At 44.7% G+C, this 23,650-nt stretch overlaps 4 protein-coding genes across 5 annotated transcripts; 2 read left to right on the forward strand and 2 right to left on the reverse strand.

Annotated features, from left to right (window-relative positions):
• The first annotated feature begins 434 nt into the window (after positions 1-434).
• Positions 435-1,432, forward strand: LOC124693555. The gene is made up of 3 exons (XM_047227033.1): positions 435-626; positions 726-936; positions 1,046-1,432. Exons 1-3 carry the CDS (start codon positions 583-585, stop codon positions 1,184-1,186), a joined length of 396 nt encoding a protein of 131 aa, XP_047082989.1. The 5' UTR covers positions 435-582; the 3' UTR covers positions 1,187-1,432.
• A 1-nt stretch (position 1,433) lies between these two features.
• On the reverse strand, positions 1,434-4,708 carry LOC124693554 (protein PHOSPHATE STARVATION RESPONSE 2-like). Of its 2 annotated transcripts, none has more exons than XM_047227031.1 (7): positions 3,552-4,708; positions 3,101-3,305; positions 2,811-2,887; positions 2,689-2,728; positions 2,453-2,510; positions 2,127-2,205; positions 1,434-2,033 (listed from the first exon to the last, which is right to left on the reverse strand). In XM_047227031.1, exons 1-7 carry the CDS (start codon positions 4,128-4,130, stop codon positions 1,827-1,829), a joined length of 1,245 nt encoding a protein of 414 aa, XP_047082987.1. In that variant the 5' UTR covers positions 4,131-4,708; the 3' UTR covers positions 1,434-1,826. The 2 variants fall into 2 exon arrangements, with proteins under 2 accessions (XP_047082987.1, XP_047082988.1); XM_047227032.1 differs by having other exon boundaries at positions 2,453-2,507; positions 3,552-4,705.
• A 153-nt stretch (positions 4,709-4,861) lies between these two features.
• Positions 4,862-9,529, reverse strand: LOC124693553. Its single transcript, XM_047227030.1, has 9 exons — positions 9,362-9,529; positions 9,063-9,161; positions 8,512-8,960; positions 8,154-8,355; positions 7,873-8,040; positions 6,985-7,085; positions 6,839-6,907; positions 6,707-6,750; positions 4,862-6,597 (listed from the first exon to the last, which is right to left on the reverse strand). Exons 1-9 carry the CDS (start codon positions 9,527-9,529, stop codon positions 6,527-6,529), a joined length of 1,371 nt encoding a protein of 456 aa, XP_047082986.1. The 3' UTR covers positions 4,862-6,526.
• Positions 9,530-9,809: 280 nt separating this feature from the next.
• On the forward strand, positions 9,810-13,464 carry LOC124688953 (60S ribosomal protein L23). The gene is made up of 4 exons (XM_047222570.1): positions 9,810-9,841; positions 10,820-11,104; positions 12,902-12,943; positions 13,144-13,464. Exons 1-4 carry the CDS (start codon positions 9,829-9,831, stop codon positions 13,224-13,226), a joined length of 423 nt encoding a protein of 140 aa, XP_047078526.1. The 5' UTR covers positions 9,810-9,828; the 3' UTR covers positions 13,227-13,464.
• The last annotated feature ends 10,186 nt before the right edge of the window (positions 13,465-23,650 follow it).

Below are 23,650 nucleotides of genomic sequence, written 5' to 3' on the forward strand. Positions count from 1 at the left end.
TGGTTGTACCCCCAGCCCACCAGAGTTCAAACCCCAGGTTTGACATCTGTGTGTCTCATAAAGGCGGAATATTCATTCAGTGGGAGGCGACGTTCCCGTCGACGATGGCGCGCTGTGGTGACTTCGTCAATTTCAAGATCCAATCCGCCGGCTCAGTCTTCCGGGGGTGCTCACAGGGGTAGGGTGTGCGTGTGTGCGTTCATAGGGGTGAGTGTATGCACGTGTATGTGAGTGTCTGCGTTTGTACTGTGTTTCTAAAAAAAAAAAGAATTAACAACTGTAGGGGCCAGACCTCTCCTCCAATAAGAGCAAGAACTCATGAGAGAGTCTTCCTTTATTTTGTGCATATGCTACAGAAACCCGATTTGAGAAGTAGAAAACGGCTCCCGCACCCAACCGAAACACGCCTTCCACCTCTGAGTCTTTGTTGCCCAGCGTCCACGTCACCCCAATCCAGAACCCAACACTCTCCACTCCACTCCTACGACCCATCTTATCTGCAGACAAACCCACCACCAGCATCAGTAGCCAAGTCGGTCGGTGACTGACCACACACACTCTCGAGCTCGCCTTGGCGTTGCAATGGCCGGGATCGCCTGCCCTGCCTACCCGTGGCCGCAGGACGCGTAAGCACATCCCCAAGCTCTGGTTTTCGAGCAGCTTTTGTCAGCCATCGCGGAGAATTTCTCTGAAAAATCAGGTTGGGTTTTCAACATGATGAGCAGGTCTCAGCGCGGGCCGAAGGTGTTCATGCAGAGCGACTGCGCGGCGTGCCACTCCATGCTCCCCTACGCCGGCCTCCGGGAAGCGGCGCCGCACGGCCCCCTGGTAGCTCAGGCGGCCGAGATCGTCGTCGCCGCGGAGGAGGCGCAGCCGGCGGCGGTGGCGAGGCCACTCTACGGTGGCGCGCCGGACATCACCACTGTCGTGACAAAAGTACGCCTGCCCATGTCCCATATATATCAGATAGTAGTATACAACTATGTAACTGTGTTGTTTCACACTTCGTTTCTTGGATGATGTTTTTCTTTTCCTTTCTGAAAAGATCCAGGATGGGCTTCGGTGCAACCTGTACACCACCGGCGGCGCCGCCGTGTGCCAGGACCTGAAGAGGAAGACGGCGCCGCCAAGCTCCGTCTGGCTGCAGTTTGCTCAGCCATACCTGAGGGGTTTCCAGGCAGCTTGACCGACCCATCTCCAGCTGACACCCTCTGCTGCGCTGAAGCTTTATCTGATTCTGCCGAAGCCGTCTGTCACATGTATAAATCACATTGCATTTGCGCCTTGCGCTTGGATCATGTAGTACCGAAATAAACCGCTCCTGTAAAAACATTTTCATTTAAAATTCATGCATTCGAAACATGCCATAAACTGTATTGCCCATCGGCCATAGCAGCCTACTTGTGACGGTAAAGAAAATTTGGGAAATCAAGACTTGCAGGGTTTAACAGGAAGATGAATGGCCCGAGATGCAAAATAAGCGAACATCATCAAAGTGGAAACAAGCCAGCCCATGTGGAGGCACTGGCATCGACAAATCATAAACTACAACATGATCACTGTTACAACGAAAGAAATATTCTGCCTTCCAATAAAAAATTGTGTCTAGCAAAGTCAGCTCACGATACACCGTGCCTGAAAAAGATCACCCAAAGAGAGAAATCCATAAGCCAATGAGATTTGGCTCTGACCCTCACATTTTTATATTTATTGTGGCCAATGAGCCGCTCTCATCTCAATCTAATTGGCGCTCCATCTCGCCTTCTGCAGCCAGTTGACATGTCTCGAGTCTTTTTTGTTTGTGATTCCGACCAAATGAACAGTGATCATTCCTTTTCCGAATGGCGCTCTTCCACTGAATCGGTGCCTGCTGTTTGTTCTCTGTACGCTTCTTTATGATCCACAGCCGGCGTGCTTGCGTGCTGAAACCTCGGCAGTGCGCCGAGCAGTTTTAGGCTCTCGCCCTGCTTCGCAATTACCCTCTCGAGGTACTTGCTGTGTTCTTCTACTTGCAGCTGCAGCTTTCTCTGGATCTATGGAGAGGGAAATATGAGAGAACCCAGGTCAGTAAAATAGATGAAACGCCACACATCTATCTTTACCAGTTCTGAGTACAATGTGCATACCTCAAGCTGTTCATGAAGTTGCTTCTGCAAGCCAATCTGAGTTCTTAGCCCTTCACTAGCCTCCAAGGCCCTGCACAAACTATAAAGTGAACAATTAGAGATCCGGATCTCGCACACAGGAAACAACTTCACGGTCAACTGAAGCACTGCTCATTTTACGGACATCTTTGAAATAAGTCTGAACCTAAAATATGTTACTGGTGGCATACATACCCTCCCAGGATGGTCCACAGGTGGAATCTTATACATACGCACTACATATTTTAGGTCAAGAGTCTTTAAAGCATCAATAAAAGTAAAGATGTATGAGGTAAAGACTATCTCACTTCAAGTTTTGAGAGCAAACTTCATCCATTTGGCTGCTTCTCTCTGTCGAAGTTCCTGCTAAAACAAAGGGAAAAAAATAAGCACAAAATCCTACATTCAACAATTTTCTTCAGACAAAAAAAATAATGATAAATAAAAAGTCTACTGCAGCATCCTAGTCTGCTACATTATGAGTCATCATATGTCTTGCAATGATGACATCAACCAGCGTTGCAACAAAGAGAGGCCCACGAACCATCAGATGATTCAGATTGATGACGAATTGTACGATACTTCTGCAAAAGAATAACCCGTGCCATAAGGAAATAAAGAAGAGACATAAAACACAATGAAAACTCAGAAACAGAAGATGAATACCTGTAGATGGCTTTTTACATGGTATATAGTTAACCCTTCAACCTTCATAACTTTCTGGACAGCCTTTGGAGTTGCTTCTGCAGGAAGAGGGCACATAGAAATGAATTTGTCTAGCAGAAGTAACGATATAACTAGCAATATGACTGCACAAATAGTAACATGTAATTATTTCCTGTTTCAAGGCAACATTGTCCCATGCAATTTCATTGGTGAGCAAGTGTGATTAGCACAAAACAAAGTGTAAGACAAACTCCATTAAGAAAAACATAAGAAAGCACTAGTGATCATACTTTCACTTCCACCAAGTTTGTTAACAGCGTCAACAAACCGCTCATGGAGCTCAGGCGTCCAGCGCATCCTTGACTTGGTTGGAGCAGTGTCTGAAGAAGGGGAATTGTCAATGCAAAGTTCATCCCCGTTGAAAGGACTTGATACATTGTTCTGCCCATGAAAATATGCATAACTTGAAGGTGTTGTACTTGTCGCATCAACTGCCTGCAATGAGGTGGTAACCGCATTAAGCACGTGGGACAAAATTTAATGGTATTATATGAAAAAAGGTTGGATCTGGAGCTGCAAAGTGGAACAGAGCTCTCCCACATGGGGCCTTAAGTACAATGATGAAGGGCTGGTCATCGCATTTTTTAAAGATAGTAATTCCAAAAGAAGACAGGACACTGAGAACTCCTACAATAATTAAAGCAAATCGCAAGTGGAAAGTCGGTCAAATGAGATAGATACCTTAAGCACAGATCCACCATATCCTGAATTTTCAAGAAATTGCCCTGAACTCCCAGGCGGGAACCACTCTTTTTGATTTGCAAGGTGGGTATCATGATCGACTGTACTGATGTCTTGGTTTTGCTGGATCACAATCACGTTTTGTTGATCAGAAACATCAATGCTCGCTGGATATTCAAATACTCCCGGGAGTGGTTCTTCAGCCCAGCTGATATCTTCAGATACTCTGGGATAGAGCGTCCTTAGATAACCTGGATTACCCTTGTATGCTGAATGTGCTGATGGCAGTGAAGTATCACAACAATTTATTGCAGTGATATGTGATTCAGATGACAGCTTCCGGTTAGGTAACCCGTTGTTGATACACAGATCTGAAGTGAAGTTGGATGTTGACTGGAGGCCACCATTTCCAGCCCAAAAGGGATTGCATGAGGTGGCAGAACTACCATACATACCCTTTTCAATGTAAAATGCCCTATACTCTGGAAACTTAGCAACTGTGGCTTCAGAGAGTGCTGGTACTACATTAATACTCGATGAAAGATACCAAGGAACTTCTCCATTGCCAAACTGACTCATTATTGAGGTGTGGCTGTGTGCATTACCCCTAGGATGATCCACTTCAGTACGTTAAAATGGATCTTTGAACATATGTAAGAGCCTATCCGATTCAAACTTGTGAAGGAAACCAGTGAAGATATAATTTTCCTGTTCTTGTTCAGTCATTCAAATAACTGGGGCTTCTTATTTTCCCAGGTCGCTGACTAGCGAGAATTTGTCCTCTACAAATTTGCAAGCCAACAGAAAATTATTACTATAAATCATCAATTAGTGAATCAGTGAGGTCCTTAAATTGTGAATATCAAGCAGGTTTATGCATCTTAGTAAACAAAATTATAGCTGAACACCGGAATCATGATGTGAATTGTACACTGATAATTACCAATTCATACTTCTAGAGACTGCGAATAAACTCAAGATTGTAATCACAAGGTAACAGGAACTAACTGCAAAGAATTGAAGCACGTGTGCAAACATGATTCGCAGATTTAAACCCTTCTTAAACATAAAAGGTAAAAAGCAAATAAGTATTCAAGAACTGAATAGAACAAGCTCCAACTGTTACCGCAGTTTCAAGAAGGAACAGAATAGCAGGAATAGAACAACCAATAACTGATCTTCCATTTTGAAGGGAAAACCAATTACGCATCTAAGAGACGAATCAAACAAACATTGCACAAAAGAGTAACTTGATGTGGATTCTGCGTTGCTGTTACAGAATTAGTTGAACCTATGTTGCCACTTACCTGATTCTTCACAGACTTGAATTGCAGAAGAGAAGGGAATAAACTTTAAGCAAAGAATATGATCATTTCGGGGGCTAAGAATGTCAAGAAGTTCAATTCATTGTCTCTTGTGTGCATATGGGAGGGTAGGCGGGGCTATGGTTCTAGAGGGGGACTCTTCATCTGCTAATGTATCAAAATTTCCTAATCATTATGCTGATAGTCTACCAATACTTTAAACGGACTCCATTTGTTCTATTTTAAGAGTAGGGACCACACGGAGTTACTTCCCGTGTAGTAATAGATATTCTACAACCTACCAGCGGACCACGCAAGAAGCACCCAGCGTTAAGTTCCTAAGAAAAAATTAAAGCTTGAGAAGGCTGACCATGCTGGATTGCTAGTACAGTAAATGGATATATGGCTTCAGATATGCTTAACAGCTGCTAGTTTGATCTGGCTGAAAAATTAATGTGAATAAACCTATTACACTAATCAGTTAGGGAGTTGTAACAAATCCTGACACGAATGCTTACAACCAGTATCAGGACATGGTACAGCTAACTTGCCCTATGCTGAGTGCTAACTGTGTGGATGAAGCAATATTCCATTAAAAAAATCAAATAAAGAGCTTGCAATCTAGGAGTATCTTTTTGGCAACTAGGTGCTTTGGAGTTGACAAACCGAATTTGGCATGTATGAAGGTTTTATAAAGCTGGCACGCCAGTGTCTCTTTCTAAATTACCTTATCCAAGACTATGCATCTCATTTTGTAAGAAAAGGGACAGCTGGAATACAGCACTTCAACAAATAATTTATTAATCATGCTTTGGAGTTCTGACTGGGAGCAGGTGGAATCTAGAGCACTAAGAGGTAAAATAATAGGGACAAAAGTCAGCCAAGTATTGGTTGGATGCAGATTGAAAACATAGTAGTCTTCAGTAATTTTATCAAAGAAAAAAAATGCATTTCTGATTATAATGTAAGCCGACTACCCTTTCCAAGATTTACACTTCGACACACAATTAATTCAACAATATGTGGATAACGCGAATTTGTGACTATGAAGACCTTACTCTACCATGGGGTTCAATATTTAAAAGCATGGACACCTGATGTAGATCAACATAGGGATCATATTGGTGTTTTTTTCCAGATGGAATTCATCTGCCATGATGCTACCAGACTACCAGGCCAAATTAAAGAGACCGGGTCACATCAACATCCAGATAAATAGAATAAAATCATACAACAGACATCAGTCGAACCACAATTGTTCAACAAGTACTGCAAACACTTAAGTTTCATTGACCAGAAAAATAAAAGGAAAAGAGAAGAATAAATATGATGCAAATAAATCACCTAAAGTAATGGGTTGAACAAGAAGATAGGTGTAATTCAAAATTCATCATAGATTGTCAACTCAGAAGAAACAATCTGAGAAATAAGAACTACTTGATCTTCATATTTGACCAGTCTATATGCAGTCACTGTCGATCAATTTCTCTTCTAGATAAATGATTTTCATCTTTCAACATGCAAAAAGTGTATTTATTTCCTGCTGTTTAATGTTCATCAAATCACCACAATAGTACATGCATAGTAATTAAATGCAGCCAGCCTCGAAAATCAATTACTTGGAAATGAAGTGCACATTGCAAATCTCCAGCATTATCTTAACTACCGCCACTAGTGAACCGTCAGATGAGGTTGTTGAACATGGAATATGTAGAGACATTGAATCCTTTCGGCAATATCACCTAAAATGAAGGAAACAAGTAATTTTATGGAGTTTGGCGCAATTGTATGGTTTTTCTATTTGAAATATGAGAAAGGGAGCAGATACAACACAACTACGAAATTACTTACAGTTATGATGCTGCTCTATTCCATCTCTCCTGCAATTACATCTTCTGAAATTTGAAATTAGACGATGAGAACTGGTACAAACACTCGGAAATTTAACATGGCTTATGGTAAAAACTTGACTGTTGGTAATACCGATCAGTGGAAGCAGCTTCATCAAATTGCTTATCGATTTCAGCAAGGTATATCTCAAACAAGGTTGACCTATAGTATCCAATGTAGATATTAAAATGATCGCACTAATGAGCAGAGATCCTTTATGGTAAAGAGCAAGCAGGTACCTTGGAGGAATTGCTGCGGCGGTAAGAACTGGAGGTAGAAGCCATAATATGTGTGGTTTACTTTCTAATGACTGCCTTGCATACTCAAGAATGTCATTTTCCTGTCGAAGTTCAAATGTTTGAAGAGAATACATTATTTTTCCTACAACACACATAAACGCGTGTAGTTGTGTATTACAAGGAAGTAAGAAACACACACAGAAGGCGCAAAAGGATATGATATTATTTAACGATGGTATACTGACAGCTTTGAGAAACTGGAAGTGGCAACAGAGAAAAGTACTAGATTTTGCAAATATTGTGTCTGTGTCACATATTTTACTTCCTGAGAAACCCCTGAAAGAGCATGTTCTCTATAAATTGTAACCAATATCGCCATCAGGCAGCCTATTGCTCAATTGTGAAGAACTTTTCCTAAGATGTTGTGATAAATTTCTGAGATAATGACGTCTTGCAAAACCTGGACATACTGTGTTCATATATTACTAGGCTACCAGCTGTAAAAATAAAAGGATATATGCTTGCAGACCAATTCACTGCCTCTGAGCAATGTTTAAATCAAATATCGCCTAAATCAAACTAGTTCAACTATAAACAACACTAATTTTCACGATGTTTTTTTGCAGCTATTGACTACCAAATGACTAAGCATTGACAATTCAGCAGTTCTCATTGATGAATGGTCCATACGAACTTCTTGTCAGCTTCCAAAACACGGTTCTAGTGACTGTATTGTCGTTTTGATTTGATCTAGTTATTAGTGTTCCTTTCAGATTTTTAGTACAACATCACAGCGGAGACTCAGAGGAGCACATTAGATTGTTGAAAAAATTTAAAGATCCTTTCACTAAAGCTAGAAATAAGACATAAGATAAAGATTTAAAGAACCTTCAAACCAAGAATCTTGTCTGAGCATTCATCCTGATAAGGTCCCTGAAGCAACTGGTGCAGATCAGAATACTGCTTGGATATCGGAACAGAACTATAAGTATGTGAGACGAAGCTCTGTATCAACGGGTCCCATCGCCTTGAAACCAAACCCAGCAAGCATATCTCCTGTGAAGACAAAAAAAAACGTAAAGACAATCCATATAAATATTGATATGATAAATGCAGATACTGTGTATACAGTAGAGCACATGATCAAAAACCAAGCCGAGAATAGGTACCATGACTTCAACGAAGCCACTCTGAGAAGAATCTACAGAAGCTCTTAATGGTTCAAACACTCTAATCCACTGCTCCTTTGGAGCACTAAAGATAAAATTAGATCCAGAGACTATCCGAATGGTACGTTCATCAAGCAAGTATGACAAACACCGCCCTCTCCACTTCTTCCACATAAGGAACTCGTCGACCAATTGCGATTTTCTGTGTCACAAAGTTTCAGGTGAGTCTTTTTTTTTTTGTTGCGAAAAGTAAGTTTCAGGTGAGTTAAACTGGAGCCTGATACCATGTAAAGGAAAGGATAGGGACATATACAGATTAACAGAATATACAAAAGTGAGTGTTTGAGGGCTTACGTACATAAGACTTGCCGGTGCGCACAACGTGTTCCCTGCATCATCAAAGCTGTTCCTTTTCGCGCTGTTCAGAAGTCTGCCCAGTACTCCCTCAGCTAGAGAAATACACGACGCTGAATCTAGCCGTTCCAGAAGCTCGCTAACTAGAACTCTTGAATGACCCAAGAACAAGGATTCTGCATACAGCTCGTCAGAACTAGTGGCGGGAACCCCGGCATCACCGCCACTCTTGGTCCGCGCCAAACTAGACAAATCCATATCCAGGACCGACTTCACATACTCTCGGCACGTATCACGCTCGCCGCTGCCACCGATGCCCTCGATGTCCATCTCCACAACCGCTTCAAGAACAGCGCACAGGTTCTCGACGCTCGTCGTCTCGGCTTTCAGAAAATGCTTTATAACCAACTCCCTCGCCACCGAGAGCGTATCCGATCGAACATCGGCGAGGCCCTGCACGGCGCGGCACAGAGATAGATAGAGCATCAGCATTCGCGCAACACAATCGTAATCGTAGTGAACACATCATACAAGAGACAGGTTCATCAAGAGCACCTGGGGAAAATTTCGGTTTGATGTGAGCTCCGCGAGAGCGGTGTCGAACTCCCTCGCGGAGTCCTCGTACCGTCCGGATTCTCGCAGGTTCCTGAATACCTGAACAAAATGCAGGAACAAATTGGTCACACTACTCCACACATCAACTCTGCAGGGCTGGGACTGCGTAATGGGCACATCGAAGGCGGGGGGCCCGAAACGCGCGAAGCCACATCCAGGGGCGGCAAACGCCATGGCGCCGAGGGCGCAGGAGGCGAAACCTAGCGCAAAGCACACGGAGCGGGATCGTGGGCCGTTACCTCCTCGAAGAAGAGCGCCCACCGGAGGGCCTTCTGGACGTCGCCGGAGCGCCAGCTTGCGGGGGCGCCGGAGGAGGTCCGGCCCCCGGCGAGGACGAGGATGTCCACGAAGCCCGGCACCAGGCCGAGCACCTCCGCCATGGCCACCGCCTCGTGCGCCCACCCCATTCCCTCAGACCCGCCACTCGCAATTCAAGCTTTCGCAGGGACTAACAAGCAAGACGCACCCTAAAGCCCTGAGCCCTCAGGGATTTGTTAGTATACCCCTGAACTATTTCATATTAACGTTTTATTGCTACCACGCACTTTTCTGAGGATGAGAATGATGCGGAAAGTTCTTGACAGGGGTGTGAATGGGTAATGGCCGCAAAGCCCTAGACCCCGCCGCTATATAACCGAGGGAACCGCGCCCTCCCCGCCGCCTCCGCCGCCGCCTCCGCCGCCGGACACCACCGCCCTCTTCCAAGATGTCGAAGCGAGGTAGAATTCTCCTTCTCCATCCCCAGCTTAGATGTTTTTCTTCTACTCTGGTTAGATCGCGCGGTGATGTGCTTCGATTTGGGCTGCGCGGCTCATGCTCACATGCTAGCGATCACGATCTGTGTTTCTCGGATCGCGTCGTGAGAGTCCGTGGGTGATCTGGTTTGGGGTGGTGGACGCCTAGTATAATTTTAGGATTTTTGGTTTTGTTCTTTGTGCGAATTGTTGTTACTCCCTCCGATTCATATTAATTGACTTCAATATGGATGTATCTAGAACTAAAATGTGTCTAGATACATCCACATTAGAGTCAATTAATATGGACCGGAGGGGTATCATTTATCGGAGGTTGGATATGGCGTAGAGATACTTAGGAATGGAGTTCTATAAGTGATGTTACAGCCGCGTAGTTGCTTTGCTGTTCTTATGTTTGAGATGGATCGTTGCCTTGTCGGTGTTTAGATCCCCTTTAAGACCCTGGGAAGTGAACGTATCTGTACCGATTCTATGCTCTCATCCTTTGTTAGATGCCTGGTACTGTAGCTTCACATCGTCAAAATGGCCTGCACACTTTGCTAGATGCCTGTTAATATATGTGGTAAATGGTCTCTTCAGTATGTAATTTATTGTGCATGCTGCATGCTTATTAGTTTAATATGTGGTAAGTTAGTGTTCTGGTATCAATTTTTATCTGTTGAATGTTCTCTTCAGTACATAAGGCATGTGCATGGTACATTAGTTATTGCATCAGAATTGAATGAAGCATTCAGTTAGTTGCATCTCTCAGGCTAAGATCCTCAAATGCTTGTGTTGCTGTAAATCCTTTTGAACTCTGAAGAAAATTTTATGATATCATGTAATCATCGCATGTGTCTTGTGACCGTCATACATCACTAGGATATTTGCTTGGTGTACTGCACACATTTGGGTTCCATTTATCTAACTTTGTTTTTGCTGGTGCTCGTCCTCGCACTGTAGGGCGCGGAGGTTCCGCTGGTAACAAGTTCCGGATGTCGCTGGGTCTGCCAGTGGCAGCCACCATTAACTGCGCTGATAACACTGGAGCCAAGAACCTGTACATCATTTCAGTGAAGGGAATCAAGGGACGCCTTAACAGGCTTCCTTCTGCCTGTGTTGGCGACATGGTGATGGCCACTGTGAAGAAGGGGAAGCCTGACCTGAGGAAGAAGGTCATGCCGGCTGTCGTCGTGAGGCAGCGCAAGCCATGGCGCCGAAAGGACGGTGTCTTCATGTACTTTGAAGGTACTGCTAAGTTCTTAAGCTGACTCTGCCATCCTTATATGAAATTGCTTGCTTATTAGGAAGCCTTTCTTGTATGACACTCTGTTTGCGGTGTTACATGATTCGTTGTAATATAGTGTCTCAGGAGTTTGGAGTCTAAAGCTGTTATATTCTGTTAATATACCATCTTAATTTTGAGAAAAGTCCTGACAAATAATTTAAATTGAATTTCTGCGAAATTACACTTGCACAGCCCTAAAGTGAAGTTATGTTGACATGATTTAGAACCCAGTAATAGTTTTTTATGCACCCTCCCATCTTTTTTGGTATTGCTTCCATGCTATATAAATATAAAGAGTGACCTTTCACTATGATCATTTGTCACAAGGAAGCATATATGCAAATTTGCCAGCTAACACACCATTGTGAGTTCTTGTCTCGCATTATGGTATGAAATCCTGGGTACATGTTTATCAGCAGTGCCCACCCCCTCTACAATTTATTTGAAGGATGCATAACCATAGTAACGGTTGTTGCTCTTTTGTTTTATGCTGATACAAATGCGAATTATTGTTTCTATGGGTCATCCTTTGTCCCTGTAAGTTCCATTGTATCATATTTACTGGTTTGTCCTGTTTCAATTTCAAGTTGCTGCTTCATTGTCAGTTTTATTACATAATAAAGAGTGGCCACCTTTAGCTGTGGTCATTCGTTGCAATGAAGCATATATGCAAATTGGCCAGCTAAACATCATAGTTCGTTGTTTTCTTTCACTATGTAATGACCCCTGGGCACATGTTATCAGCAGTTCAGCTATAGACTGTGACATTTTTCCTCTTGTTAGAATTGTGTCACTATGCTATGTTCTGGTGTGTCATCCTTTGTCCATAGAAGTTTTTATGATTGCTCTGCCCCTTTAACAGGCAGTGATTGAATCATTTTAGTTATGTTCATTGTGAAGCTCATTGCTTAGATGGAATCTTTTCTCTGGTATGATGATTATGAAACCACTGTTCGTGTTGATCTATATGATTCACTGTAATCTAGTGTATCCATAGTTTGCCGTCTAAAGTTGATATTCTGTTAAAATACTACACTAATTTTGTGAAAGCTTTTGACAAACAAGTTAGTATACAGTTGCACTACCTTATTAGAAGTTAAGAATGACTGCATGATTCTGAACCTAGAAATAGTTCTTCATATACTCCATCTTTCATGGTATTGCTTCATTAAAGTGTGGCCTTCATTTGGTCATTTAAAAAAAGGAAGCATAGATGCAAATTAGCCTGTTAAGACACCATAGTGCGTTCTTGTCTCGCATATGGTATGAAATACTGAGTACATGCCGTCCCCGTCACCTCTACAGTTTTCTTTGAAGGACATGAAACCTGAGTAACATTTGTTCCTCTTTGTTGTTTACATATTGATCTGTCATCCTTTTTCCCTTTAAGTTCCATGGTATCATATTTACCCATTTTATCCTGTTTCAATTTCATGGTGCTGCTTCATTGTCAGTTTTATCACATAAAGAGTGACCACCTTTTGCTTTGGTCATTCTTCACAATGAAGCATAGATGCAAACTGGCCAGTTATACATCATAGTGCATTTTTCTCTTGCATTATGTAATGACCCCTGGGCACATGCTATAAGCAGCTCATATTACAAACTGTGATTATTTTCTCTTTCATGGTAGAATTGTTTTGGTCTTCACAATGCCTGAAACTGTGTGTGTTCTGATCTGTGTCATCCTTTGTCCATATAATGACTGAATTTCTTTGAACTTCAGTTCTAATGTTAGTTGATGTCATATTTTGCAGACAATGCTGGAGTCATTGTGAACCCGAAGGGAGAGATGAAAGGTACCATACTATGTCAAATCTTTAAAACAAACGAACCATTAGATCTGTATGAGGTGTTTCTGTATTTTGAACTCAGCTAACTAAAGCATTCTGCTCCACCAGATTAATACATTTAGTAGCTTCACTAGCTGTTTCCGTGTAACTTTTTGCATAGCTTAGCTGGATGAACAACCTGATTGACACTTGCTCTCATTATGCAGGTTCTGCCATCACTGGACCTATCGGCAAGGAGTGTGCTGATCTGTGGCCCAGGATCGCCAGCGCGGCGAATGCAATTGTCTAATTGAAGCAGCTAGCTTAAAGTTTTGATAGCATCTCTCTTTCAGTACCATGTTTGGCCCTTTAAGGGGTTTAATGGATGATCTGTGCTGCTGGATTATGGAGGATCTGTGCCCTTTAAAGATTTTGCACTGCGATACTTAGCATGGTACTGTTGCTGACATTTAGTGGTTTAAAGTTCGAATATATTCCAGAATTTCTGCGTTGCTGTTGTGTTTGTCTGATAATTCCTGTTGCGTGAATGGTTGTTTGTGCGTTAGCCTCTTGAAATTATTTTTGTGTCTATGCTTGTGAGTTTGTTTAATTTCGGTACATCTTTGGGTTGAAAAATCTGCTGAAAAGATTTAAATCTTATATCTTCCAAATGTATATCAATCCAGATGAAGAAAGAAAGACAAACAGACACAAGTTTAGTCTTCAAAAGTTTGAAAACCAGATTCTGCAAGGACAAATCCTAAAATCCAAGTGTGTGCATCTAGGAAATTCAATTATCGTGTAGTTTTGATTTTAAAAATCATTTTGTGTGTGTTATGTCTAAAAAGACAAAAAGGAACGTGAAAACATTATTTTAGCATCGAATTTTCTCTTTTTCCATTGGTCACACTCACATGACAATGTAGCATCTCAAGATGTAAGCGCGACTTTTTAATTTAATTTTTTTAATATTTTAAATTGTTTCTAAGATACATTCTAAATAAAGGAATGCTTTCTTTATGTGTTGCAAGGTCATGAGGTGGCTACATCTTTGTGCAACTCTAGATCTTTGTGTTGGCAAGGTTATGAGGTGGCTAAATTAACTAGGCAAAGAAACTATGAAAGGTAGTCTTTGGCTGTGGACTGGAACCTCATGACTTGACCAGCGAGGGTCCACTCTCCGCGTGGTCCACAAAGCCTGCCTCTCTAGCTCATGGGTAGTAGCTCACGTACTCCTCAAAGCAAATGGGATCTCACACATGTGCAAAAAACCACGCGAAGATTACGAGTTCACACTCCTCGTGTTTCCACTATATGATCTCAATTTCTCTCAAGAAATGTAACCATTGACCCACCTCCCCTCCTCCTTTTCTAGTTTGGGAAAGTTTTGAGCCGTTACGTCCAAGATTGGATCTTCTTGAGGTTCGTCGGCGGTGGCGAGGTCAGGAGGTAGCATCCATCGGTGGATGCAATGTGGTGCTCCACGCGCACGAAGGAAGATGAAAGGTGCGAGGAAGGTTGCCTAGTGCATTACCCTGTTTTTTTCTTGAGCATTGCAGCGTTGTTGCAGAGGATGGCGGCCTCATTGCCCCCTGCGCATCGGCGGCTGCGTGGAGAGCCCGATGGTTCCAAGGATGCGCAGAGGAGGGTGGAAGGAGCACGAGCAGGGGAGCAACAAAGGGAGGAGTCAACGTCGGTGGGTCTAGTAGGTGGTACAATCCTACTGAACTTGTAGTCCCGCATCGTTACTTTGGAACGATTTCCACCAGTATATAGATGCAAGATTCAGAGCCGCTATCAGCAAGTAGCATTAGATAGAAGGGTTAGTTTAGGAGCATATTAGGGTATAGCTAGGGTTAGGGTCAGAAGAGGGTTAGATGGGTGCAGGTAGAGGGGGACGGTATGCTCGGGGGTGTAGGTGATGAGGGAAACTATGTGCCGCGGGGCATAGGGGTAGTGGTAGGGGATGGACCTATGCCTGAGGCAACAACCGGTGAGGGGGTACATAGAAGGTGGGGTATGTGACGGCGGGTGTAGGAGGGAGGTATAGGGGGGACCTATACCTCCCAGATTGCTTGGGTTCCTAAAATGGGGCTGCTTGCGTAGCCTAACAAGTACTTTGTACTTAAATAATCTTGCTGTTCTAAATTTGATTGAATGAAGCATTGAAATTATGGTTTGCCGGTTGAAGGAATTACAACATCATCAATTGTAAACTTTCGGCTAAGCGCTTAGGCCAAACCACAATTACCAAGTTAGGATTGTATTTGGAAAGCTGAATTCCCTTGATCTCTGAAGTAGATCTTTAAATAAGTAAATAAATAAATTAGATTTGACATAATAATAATCAATGGCACCTTAGTCTTATTGCTTTTTGCATGGAGCTCGCAACAGCGCCTCAGTTTAGGTCGCAACGACAGAAATAGTACATGTGTATGATATTCCTCTTAGTTGAAAGCATGCTTTTGTCATATTTAGGAGAAGTGATATATTTTCTTGTTCTATCGGCAGCATGTTACATTGGAGGCAGAAATTGTGGTCAAAGCCAAACCAAGTGCATCATCTAGAAATTGTGGTATTCCGTTTATATGTTTGACATACTCCCTCCGTTTCATGACAGGGATTTATGAAATTTGAAGGTATCTAGACACTATCTAGTATGTAGATACATTTTAATTTTATCAAATCACAGAGAAGTTTCATGAGATGGAGAGAGTAGAACTTTACCTTTCTCCTCTTTCGTTATATTTTCTTATGAGTTAGTGAGGTTTAGCTATTTGATTGATTGTACTGTCTATTTACTTCATAGTGGGCGCAGTAAATTAAACTTGTTGTACTACTCCGCTAGAAACATAACTAGTTTTCATTTTATCTGGTGAATGCCCTGTATCTTGCGCTCTTTATAGACACCAGTGTACATAGAACATTTTAGCTGCAAGTAAACAATGAAAGAAATTGCCATGGCGAGCCAGTGCAACAGACCGGCGAGATGAATACTAAAGAGACAAAATATATTGTATCCATTATCTGAGTTTGTTCTGCTCTGCTTTGCAATATGCATAGGGTGATAAAACTTCAAACCATTATTTTCACAAGTTATCTCCCGTTTAGTCACATAGAGGAAAGAGCTAAAAGTATCAGTACTAAACTACTCCAGAGAAGTGACACCGTTCAATGTGGATGCTCGAGCAACTCCATGGCTCACGATTCTGGGCCTGTAGTACCATGTAGTACTGGTTGCAGGTTGCAGAACCTGGTTGCAGAATCTATGTGTTAACATTGCAGATTGCAATATTTTAGTTGATTCTTGTGTCCTATTGTGCGTTGACTTATTAGGAAAAAAATAGATGATCTTCAGTTTGATGCTTTGTACATGTATTTTTAAATCAGACCATGATCATTACAACTTTGTGTTGCATCCCCATTTTCACAATCCTGGAGTATTCTCTCCTTTTTTATTAGCAGTTTTAAAATAAAGCACATGTTCACGTCATGCAATGCTCTGGTTGCTATTGGCTTGTTGGTTTTTGGTTGTTCTGGCCTAGCGTTTTCTTTATTTTGTTTAAGTGAACTTTGTTTTACTCATCATTCTAGCACTGGTCAAGAAACTTTGGCAGAAGTGTTGTGCATTTAACTTTCTAATTGTGTAATGTTTAATCATTTTTCCTAGAAAACCAAATAATAGACTAATGACTGATGATGATCGGCTAGATACTCCCATATCTAGGAAACTTATTCGTATGTAGATAAAATTGATGATCGGCTAGATACTCCCATATCTAGGAAACTTATTCGTATGTAGATAAAATTGATCAAGTTAGAATACCTGTATCTAGAAATAATTGAGCAACTTATTTTAGGCAAAATGAGTGTTAACATATACCAAGGTCCTTTTGGAGGGGCTGAACGTACTTTCTGCCCACATATAGATAGGTAAAAATTGTATCTTTCTACCATGGATAATCTTCATGTGCAATACAATGCAAATCATCATAAACCCCATCTACATAAGATGTTGCGATGTACAGGCATCAACCCTGCCTACGGCTGTCTGAAGGGGTCACTCACTGACAAATCATGGATGTGTTCTTTGAGATGGTAATCAGGCCAAAAATTATAATGCCTGAATTCAAATTGGATATCTCGGGAAGCTTTGTTTTCCACCTGTAGCATATCTATGAAGGATTCACGGTTGCAGCTGCCATTTGCTTGAACTTCAATTCTGCTAAGCACTTGTGCATTTAAAATGAAGAACCTGGCAAAGTCAACCTCTTCCTTAAGGCACAAATAACCTTGCAGCACCAATTCTTTGAGGTGGGACCGAAGGCATTCAATTGGGTGTAGTGGGTCATACCGAGGCTCAATGTTCTTACCCTTCTCGTGTGTGAAGTAGAACTACAAAAGAGGAAATAAGATGCATATCGTCAAATGTTCTACTAACTAGAGTAGATAATATACCAATGAAATCAGACATTTAAGTAAGCAAAGGTGAATACTCACAATGACATAGAGCTTTTCCAAACAGGGGAACCACCTGAGGACAGTAAGAACTGCATTCAGTTGAGAAATACAGGAACCGAGGGACAAAATCTTTATGGTGCGCATCGAGTTTTCCAAGCTGACTGGGCTCAATCCCTGAAGAAGAAGAAAACAATGAACATGAAAACATGATGATCTGGATTCCTCGAAATAAAAATGACGATCTTTATGTACGAATGCTGCATGTTGGCTGCTGCTACCTGAAAGACATGGAGTTTGGAGAAGTCCGGTACGAAAGGGCCTAGTATCTTCAGTTTAGGTGCCCTCATTATCCTGATATACGGCTGCCAAGATGGTCTGTGAGTACCAAGTGATAATATCCTTTCAAGGTGAGGAGCGTCCTCGACGACCAGTTTTGCGCTGATCTCACGAGGGTTGCCCCGTAAGACGATGCTCCGAATCGTCGATGAGCGAACACGGAGGCAGCCGACGACGCGAACTTCAGACACGAATAAGCTCTCCAGGGCATGGCAGCCAGAAAGCAAGCCATGGAAGACGCTCTCGGAGATGGAAAGGTCGAGCAGGGAGAGCTGCTTGAGGAGAGGGAAACTCATGGACGGCGCGATCTGGTCGGGGAAGTCGATGTAGCTGATGCTGACAACGCGGAGGGTGGATGCGGAGCGGAGCAGGGATGAGAGCAGCCGGCCGCTGGACGGAGACGGCGAGGAGTATCGGATGTTGAGCTCCCGGAGGTTGGCCAGGGCCCGGGAGCGGAACCAGGTCTCCAGCTCGGAGCTGAGGCCGCCGGTGCGGAGGCCGGGGAAGTAGAACCTGCGGGCGGGGCCGGGGTGCTCGGAGACTATCTTGGAGACGGCAGAGGGAGGGACGCCGCTGGGGAAGAAGGCTGGCTGCAAGGTGCGGACCTCGAGGTTGAGAGGCGCCGCGCGCCAGAGGTGGCGCCATCGCCGGGAGAGACCCTGCGTGCGGCCGCCGTCCTTGGTTGGGAGGAGCGTGATGATGGCGCCGAGGATGTCGTCTGGAAGGCTGCTGATCAGATCGCCGGTTCCATGGGATTCTTGCTCCTTGGGAGCCGCCGCCGTGCCGGCCTCCTTCTTCTCCATTGCCGACGGCTGGCGCGCGAGGCGGAGGGTTTTGGGGGAGTCGATCGCAGGCGCTCGGTCGGTGGTGGTTTTGGGTCAGGATGTCAGTGGACAAGTCGCTGGACGTTGCGGTCACGTCCACTTCAGCCACATAAAAATTTACGGGATTTTGTGGCAGCCACAAATTATTTCAATGGGATTACGCGGATTTCGTGGTTGCCGCCGGCCGCGCTGCTGGCTGCTTTTGTACGTCGACGCCTCGAGCTTGGACAGCACTAGCACCAAGAGCTGCGCGCAATCGCCAATCTCGGGCGGTACAGGGCCGCTCAAGCTGTTCCTTGACACGTCGAAAGCACGCAGGTTAGCTAGACGCCCGATCTCCGGCGGGATGACGTCGTCCAGCAGGTTGGAGGAGAGCAGGAGCGCCTGGAGCTCGCTGCAGTGCCGAGGCTCCGGGAGATGCCGCCGACGAGGAGGTTCCCGGAGAGGTCGAGGAACCGCAGCGCGGGGAGCGAGCCGAGCGCGTCGGGCATGGCGCCGCCGAGGCGGTTGGAGGCGAGCGAGAGGCGGCGCAGCCCCGAGAGCGCGCCGAGGGTCGCGGGCAGGGACCCGTTGAGGGCGTTGTGGGCGAGGTCGAGGGTCTGCAGCGCGGCGCAGGCGAGGGACGGTGGGATATCGCCGTGCAGGCGGTTGCCGGAGAGGTCGAGCGCGCGGCGCAGCGTCCAGATCGCTGGAGCGTGCCTGAGCCCTGAGATATACCGAAGGGGATTGGAGACAGCCGGGACTCTTCGAAGGGGATTGGAGACTTTGTTTTTTTTCTTTGGAAGGGAAACGAAGTGGTCAGCCGCTGGGAATCGTGGCTTTCGTGGTTTTGACCACAAACGCCGCATATATTTCGTGGCAAGCCACGTACGCCATTTGGCCTAAAATTGGCGGGCGGCGTATGTGGGCACGCGGTTTGCCGCTGCCACTTACATCCTGAGTTTTGGGCTTCTGGGCTAATAAAGGAAAAAAATATATATGTAGAACAAAACGTCCAGCGAAATATGTAGGTACAACTATCGAGCGATATGCTTGATGAGCAACCCAACCCAACAAAATATGTAGGTACAACTATTCTTCAGATCAAGTGGCCACATGTACTGGAACAAAAACGTCCAGTGAAATATGTTTGCCTACACAATATATCAGGTATCATGTTTTACAGACACTTGCAAGCTCCTCAGTCTAAGCATTAAACAACACAAACGAATGTTCATCAATCCAAGAACCAGGAGTTAATAGTATAAAACTACCACATTGATGGCGAAATTTACCGTATACTACCAGTTTACGTTTGCGGGACAAAAAACCACCACATTTTGCTCGGTGTTTTGCGGAATGCCCTAAACCCGAATTGATCCGAAATTGACACAGTTTCTGACCGGTGGGGTCTGCTGTAAGTGATGATGTGGCAGGAATCCGTGAGATTGAGAGGGACCCATATAATAGTTCAATTAAAAAAATCCAAAAAAACTGTAAAAAAAGATCCCAAACCGTCCCGCACCCGCAGGCCTGGCCGCCTGGCCGATCCCGCACGTCGCCGCCTGGCCTTGCCCGTCCGCCGCCGCGGACCTCGCCGAGCCCGCCCGCCGCCGCCTCGCCGTGCCGGTGCGCCGCCGCGGACCTCGCCAGAGCCCGCCGACGCCGCCTCACCGTGCCCATCCGCCGCCCCTCGCCGTGCCCTCCCGTCAGGCCGCCGCCGCGAGCTCACCACCGGTGCGGGCCGCCGCCTCCCATCAAAGCGCTGCTGCCTTCCCGGCGTCTCCAAGATCGAGCCCACCACGCCGTGCGCGCTAGCACCCGTCGACGGCGGAGCGAGGATGGTGGAGACGGCACCGGCATAGGGCGCCGCCGCTACGCTCCTGCTCGCGGCCGAAGGCCAGCCCCCTACCTCCACGCCTCCCCCGCTCCACTCGTGTGAGGGCGCCGCAGAGCGCCGCCGCTGCAGGCCCTCTTGGCGTCGTGGCGGAGCTCCCCGACGGGGCTGGGGAGGGGGGGGGGCGCGGCCACGGGCCATGGCACGCCGGCGGGAATGGGGCGGGGGGCCGAGCCGGCGGTGAGCTGAGGCGGCCTGGACGAAGAAGCGCGCGGCGGCGGCCTGGCCGGAGAAGCGCGCGGCGGCGTCCTGGCCGGAGAAGCGCGCGGCGGCGTTCTGACCGGAGAAGCGCGCGGCGGCGGCCTAAGAAGCACGGTCGGGTCGGGATTGGGAAGCAGATGATCTCTCCTTTTCTGATTTTCCATACTTTTATTTTTTTTAATGTTGCCTGACAGGTGGGACCAAGGTCCACGTCAGCAGGTTCACTAACTGTGATGCCACCTCAGCCCTGACTAGTCAAATTCCCTGTCAATTCGCGTTCAATTCGGGTTTAGGGCATTCCGCAAAAAACCGAGCAAAATGTGGTGGTTTTCTGTCCTGCAAACATAAAGTGGTAGTATACGGTAAATTTCGCCATCAATGTGGTGGTTTTACGCTATTCACTCAAGAACCAGGGACACAAGTGACATAGCCTGATAGCCACATAGGTTCATAAAGATCAGGGGCATAAATAAATCAATCGAACCCTGACAAATGTTATAGTCACAAGGAATCAAATGTCGCAGATAAGTCTCAGCCGTAGTCTTCTAGACAATCTCTATTCTCTGCAATGCCTGCACGACGAGATTAAACTCTTCCTGCAGCTGTTTTAACCGCTCGGACATGCTCTCCGCGCCGTACCCATACTTGCAGAAAATAGATGGGAAAGCCCCGTTCTCCATGACCCGATACAGCTCAGAAGCTGCAACAAACAAATACGGAGTACATCACATGAACGTCAGCTACCACTCTCAAAATAAGGGTAAGATATGTGAGAAGAGCTGTGATGCAGTGCTTACCGATTTTACCATACGGCATGCGTCTCAGGTTCCTCTCCTTCTGATACGCCTTCACGCACAGAAAACCGTCGATGCACAGGGAGACATGCTCCATGATCTGGTATAGAAGTATCACCTCACCAGGCGACGGCGCACCGAGTGCGTCTGATGTTCCAATGTCCTTCAGGATTTGCAAGATGGTTGCAAGAATTTTTGCACTGGTGTTGGCATCGTGGCTATCAGAGAAAGTTGCGTCAAACTGAGGGGGGATGTTGTAGTTTGAGTGATGAGCTTTACCATGAGGCAGTGTTTCCAGTTTCTCTCCTGCTTTCCTGAATGCACCTGGCATTAAAATAAAAATTACTCTACCGATAGGCCAACAACTAGTCTTCCATCAAATATTACCCATAAATATTTAATCAAAAGCTAGATTCAACTTACCGCAATCTAGAAGCAACAACACAAGAAGAGCCTCAGGAGCGAACTCGAAATAAAGTTGCGCCCTTCTCAACATATCGGTCAACTCTGCGCTTGCATGCATCTTCTACGCTAGAAGAGATTCCTTGAATCAGTGAAGCAGCATAGCACGCAAGTTCGATGCGTGGTGGACATCGCTGGCAGCATTCACAGGATCCTTTAACTTACTGAACTTCACTTTCTTCAGCCATTCAAGCATACTATTATTATCATCATACATAAGAAATGGGTAGCCCACAACTCCCAGCTTTCCCATGATGCCCAGCATCAGGCTCAAACAAGATTTCCTCAGCTGCGTTGAGTACTGTGCCAAGCCATCAAAATATTCAGATGCGTCCACAAGTGGAGTGATTGGGTAAAAGTCCTCTCTATAATCATCGTCCATCATTAGTGCATCTGAAAGAACACATAAACAATGTGAACTGCAAGCAAGCATGATTTATTGTGTTGTCATCCAGAAAAATTGAGAAAGTACATATAGATCCTTCTAAATAAATAAATAAATTGTTTCAGAAAAACTAAAGAGGTTTGTAATGCAGTAAAGCAAGGTGATAAGAAAACAAGAAAATAGATGGAACATAAAGACATCACCTCTTCCTCGCTTATTAGTAGATTTCACCGCTTCACATGCAGAGGAGGCAGACATCTCAGACTCTACCATGTTAAAATGGTGGCATGAAGTTTACGGGAACAAATCATTGTTTGCACTCACCTTGTTTTACATGTAAATGACCACAGGTTGCATAGTCCAGTAGGGTGTCAAAAGATTTCTTCTCGTTGCTGTTAGGAGACAGATATGCCAGGCCTGAACATTTAAGATCATGCAGAGCCAGAATCAACTTGCCGTAGTAGAATGCATTGGTCTTTTGAACACTCCAATCTGGTTCAGGTAGAGATTTGAAATCCACCTTAACATGTATAGCGATATCCGGGTCTGAACCTGCAAAATGGGCGATTTTCCTACTTAAGCACAACAGCCAGGTAACTGTATGGTCAATAAAGCATGTAACTACTTACAATTATCAAAAGAAAAAGGAATTTTAAAAGTTGTAGAGATATGGATTCAGGAATTGGCCAATGTTCAAGTTTTCAGTAATTCTTACTTTTGGTTATTGGGTTCAGAGAGGAGGGTTTGGTAACAAAGTTGCTTGCAACAAATAAATTTACACGTAAAATTGAATGAAAACCTCATTTCTTAGGCAATAGCTAAACAGTCATAAAGATGTGCAAGGGAATTTGGAGCATAATAATTCATTCATGTCAAGACACAAGCATCATAGAAGGTGTCATGAAGCGCATAACCGTAATGATCTGGACTGTAACCAAACGTTTAACATATATCTCGCCGGTTAAGAAGTCGAGCAGTACTATATAGATGCTTAGAACTGGAGGAATGGTTGACACTGAGTAAAACAAGACTTCACTCACCACCTCTGTTACTCAAATCCTGGAAGTTTGGAACCAACTCCTTTAGAGGGCCTGTTAGCTCTATAAGCTCCTCGACGGCTGATATCGTTTGTGAGCATGACAAAGTATGATAACCTGCAGGGTCCTCGGAATATTCCCATTGGACATCTGCCAAGGAACGACAACATCAGAATTGAAATCGGGGTACTTGTCCAGAAAAGAAAGCGGAACCTGAAAGACTGTCATGTCATCCTGACCCCGCAACATGCGGTTTAGTTAACTGAACAAAACTAGTACTCCCTCCGGTTCATATTAATTAACTCTAATATGGATGTATCTAGACACATTTTAGTTCTAGATACATCCATATTGAAGT

Source organism: Lolium rigidum, chromosome 2, assembly GCF_022539505.1.
Source record: "Lolium rigidum isolate FL_2022 chromosome 2, APGP_CSIRO_Lrig_0.1, whole genome shotgun sequence".
Taxonomy (NCBI): domain Eukaryota; kingdom Viridiplantae; phylum Streptophyta; class Magnoliopsida; order Poales; family Poaceae; genus Lolium; species Lolium rigidum.

What these genes read in the sequence shown, in the direction of transcription:
- LOC124693555 (XM_047227033.1), top strand. Translation starts at nt 583, where the DNA reads ATGGCCGGGATCGCCTGCCCTGCCTACCCGTGGCCGCAGGACGC. An exon ending in TACCCGTGGCCGCAGGACGC is followed by an intron (nt 627 to 725) that starts GTAAGCACATCC and finishes CATGATGAGCAG; the next exon opens with GTCTCAGCGCGGGCCGAAGG. An exon ending in TCACCACTGTCGTGACAAAA is followed by an intron (nt 937 to 1,045) that starts GTACGCCTGCCC and finishes CTTTCTGAAAAG; the next exon opens with ATCCAGGATGGGCTTCGGTG.
- LOC124693554 (XM_047227031.1), bottom strand. Translation starts at nt 4,130, where the DNA reads ATGAGTCAGTTTGGCAATGGAGAAGTTCCTTGGTATCTTTCATCGAGT. An exon ending in ATGGTGGATCTGTGCTTAAG is followed by an intron (nt 3,306 to 3,551) that starts GTATCTATCTCA and finishes ACCTCATTGCAG; the next exon opens with GCAGTTGATGCGACAAGTAC. An exon ending in TCAATCTGAATCATCTGATG is followed by an intron (nt 2,511 to 2,688) that starts GTTCGTGGGCCT and finishes CCTTTGTTTTAG; the next exon opens with CAGGAACTTCGACAGAGAGA.
- LOC124693553 (XM_047227030.1), bottom strand. Translation starts at nt 9,529, where the DNA reads ATGGGGTGGGCGCACGAGGCGGTGGCCATGGCGGAGGTGCTCGGCCTG. An exon ending in TGCGCACCGGCAAGTCTTAT is followed by an intron (nt 8,356 to 8,511) that starts GTACGTAAGCCC and finishes TTTGTGACACAG; the next exon opens with AAAATCGCAATTGGTCGACG. An exon ending in GTGGCTTCGTTGAAGTCATG is followed by an intron (nt 8,041 to 8,153) that starts GTACCTATTCTC and finishes TTGTCTTCACAG; the next exon opens with GAGATATGCTTGCTGGGTTT.
- LOC124688953 (XM_047222570.1), top strand. An exon ending in TGTCTTCATGTACTTTGAAG is followed by an intron (nt 11,105 to 12,901) that starts GTACTGCTAAGT and finishes CATATTTTGCAG; the next exon opens with ACAATGCTGGAGTCATTGTG. An exon ending in CCCGAAGGGAGAGATGAAAG is followed by an intron (nt 12,944 to 13,143) that starts GTACCATACTAT and finishes CTCATTATGCAG; the next exon opens with GTTCTGCCATCACTGGACCT.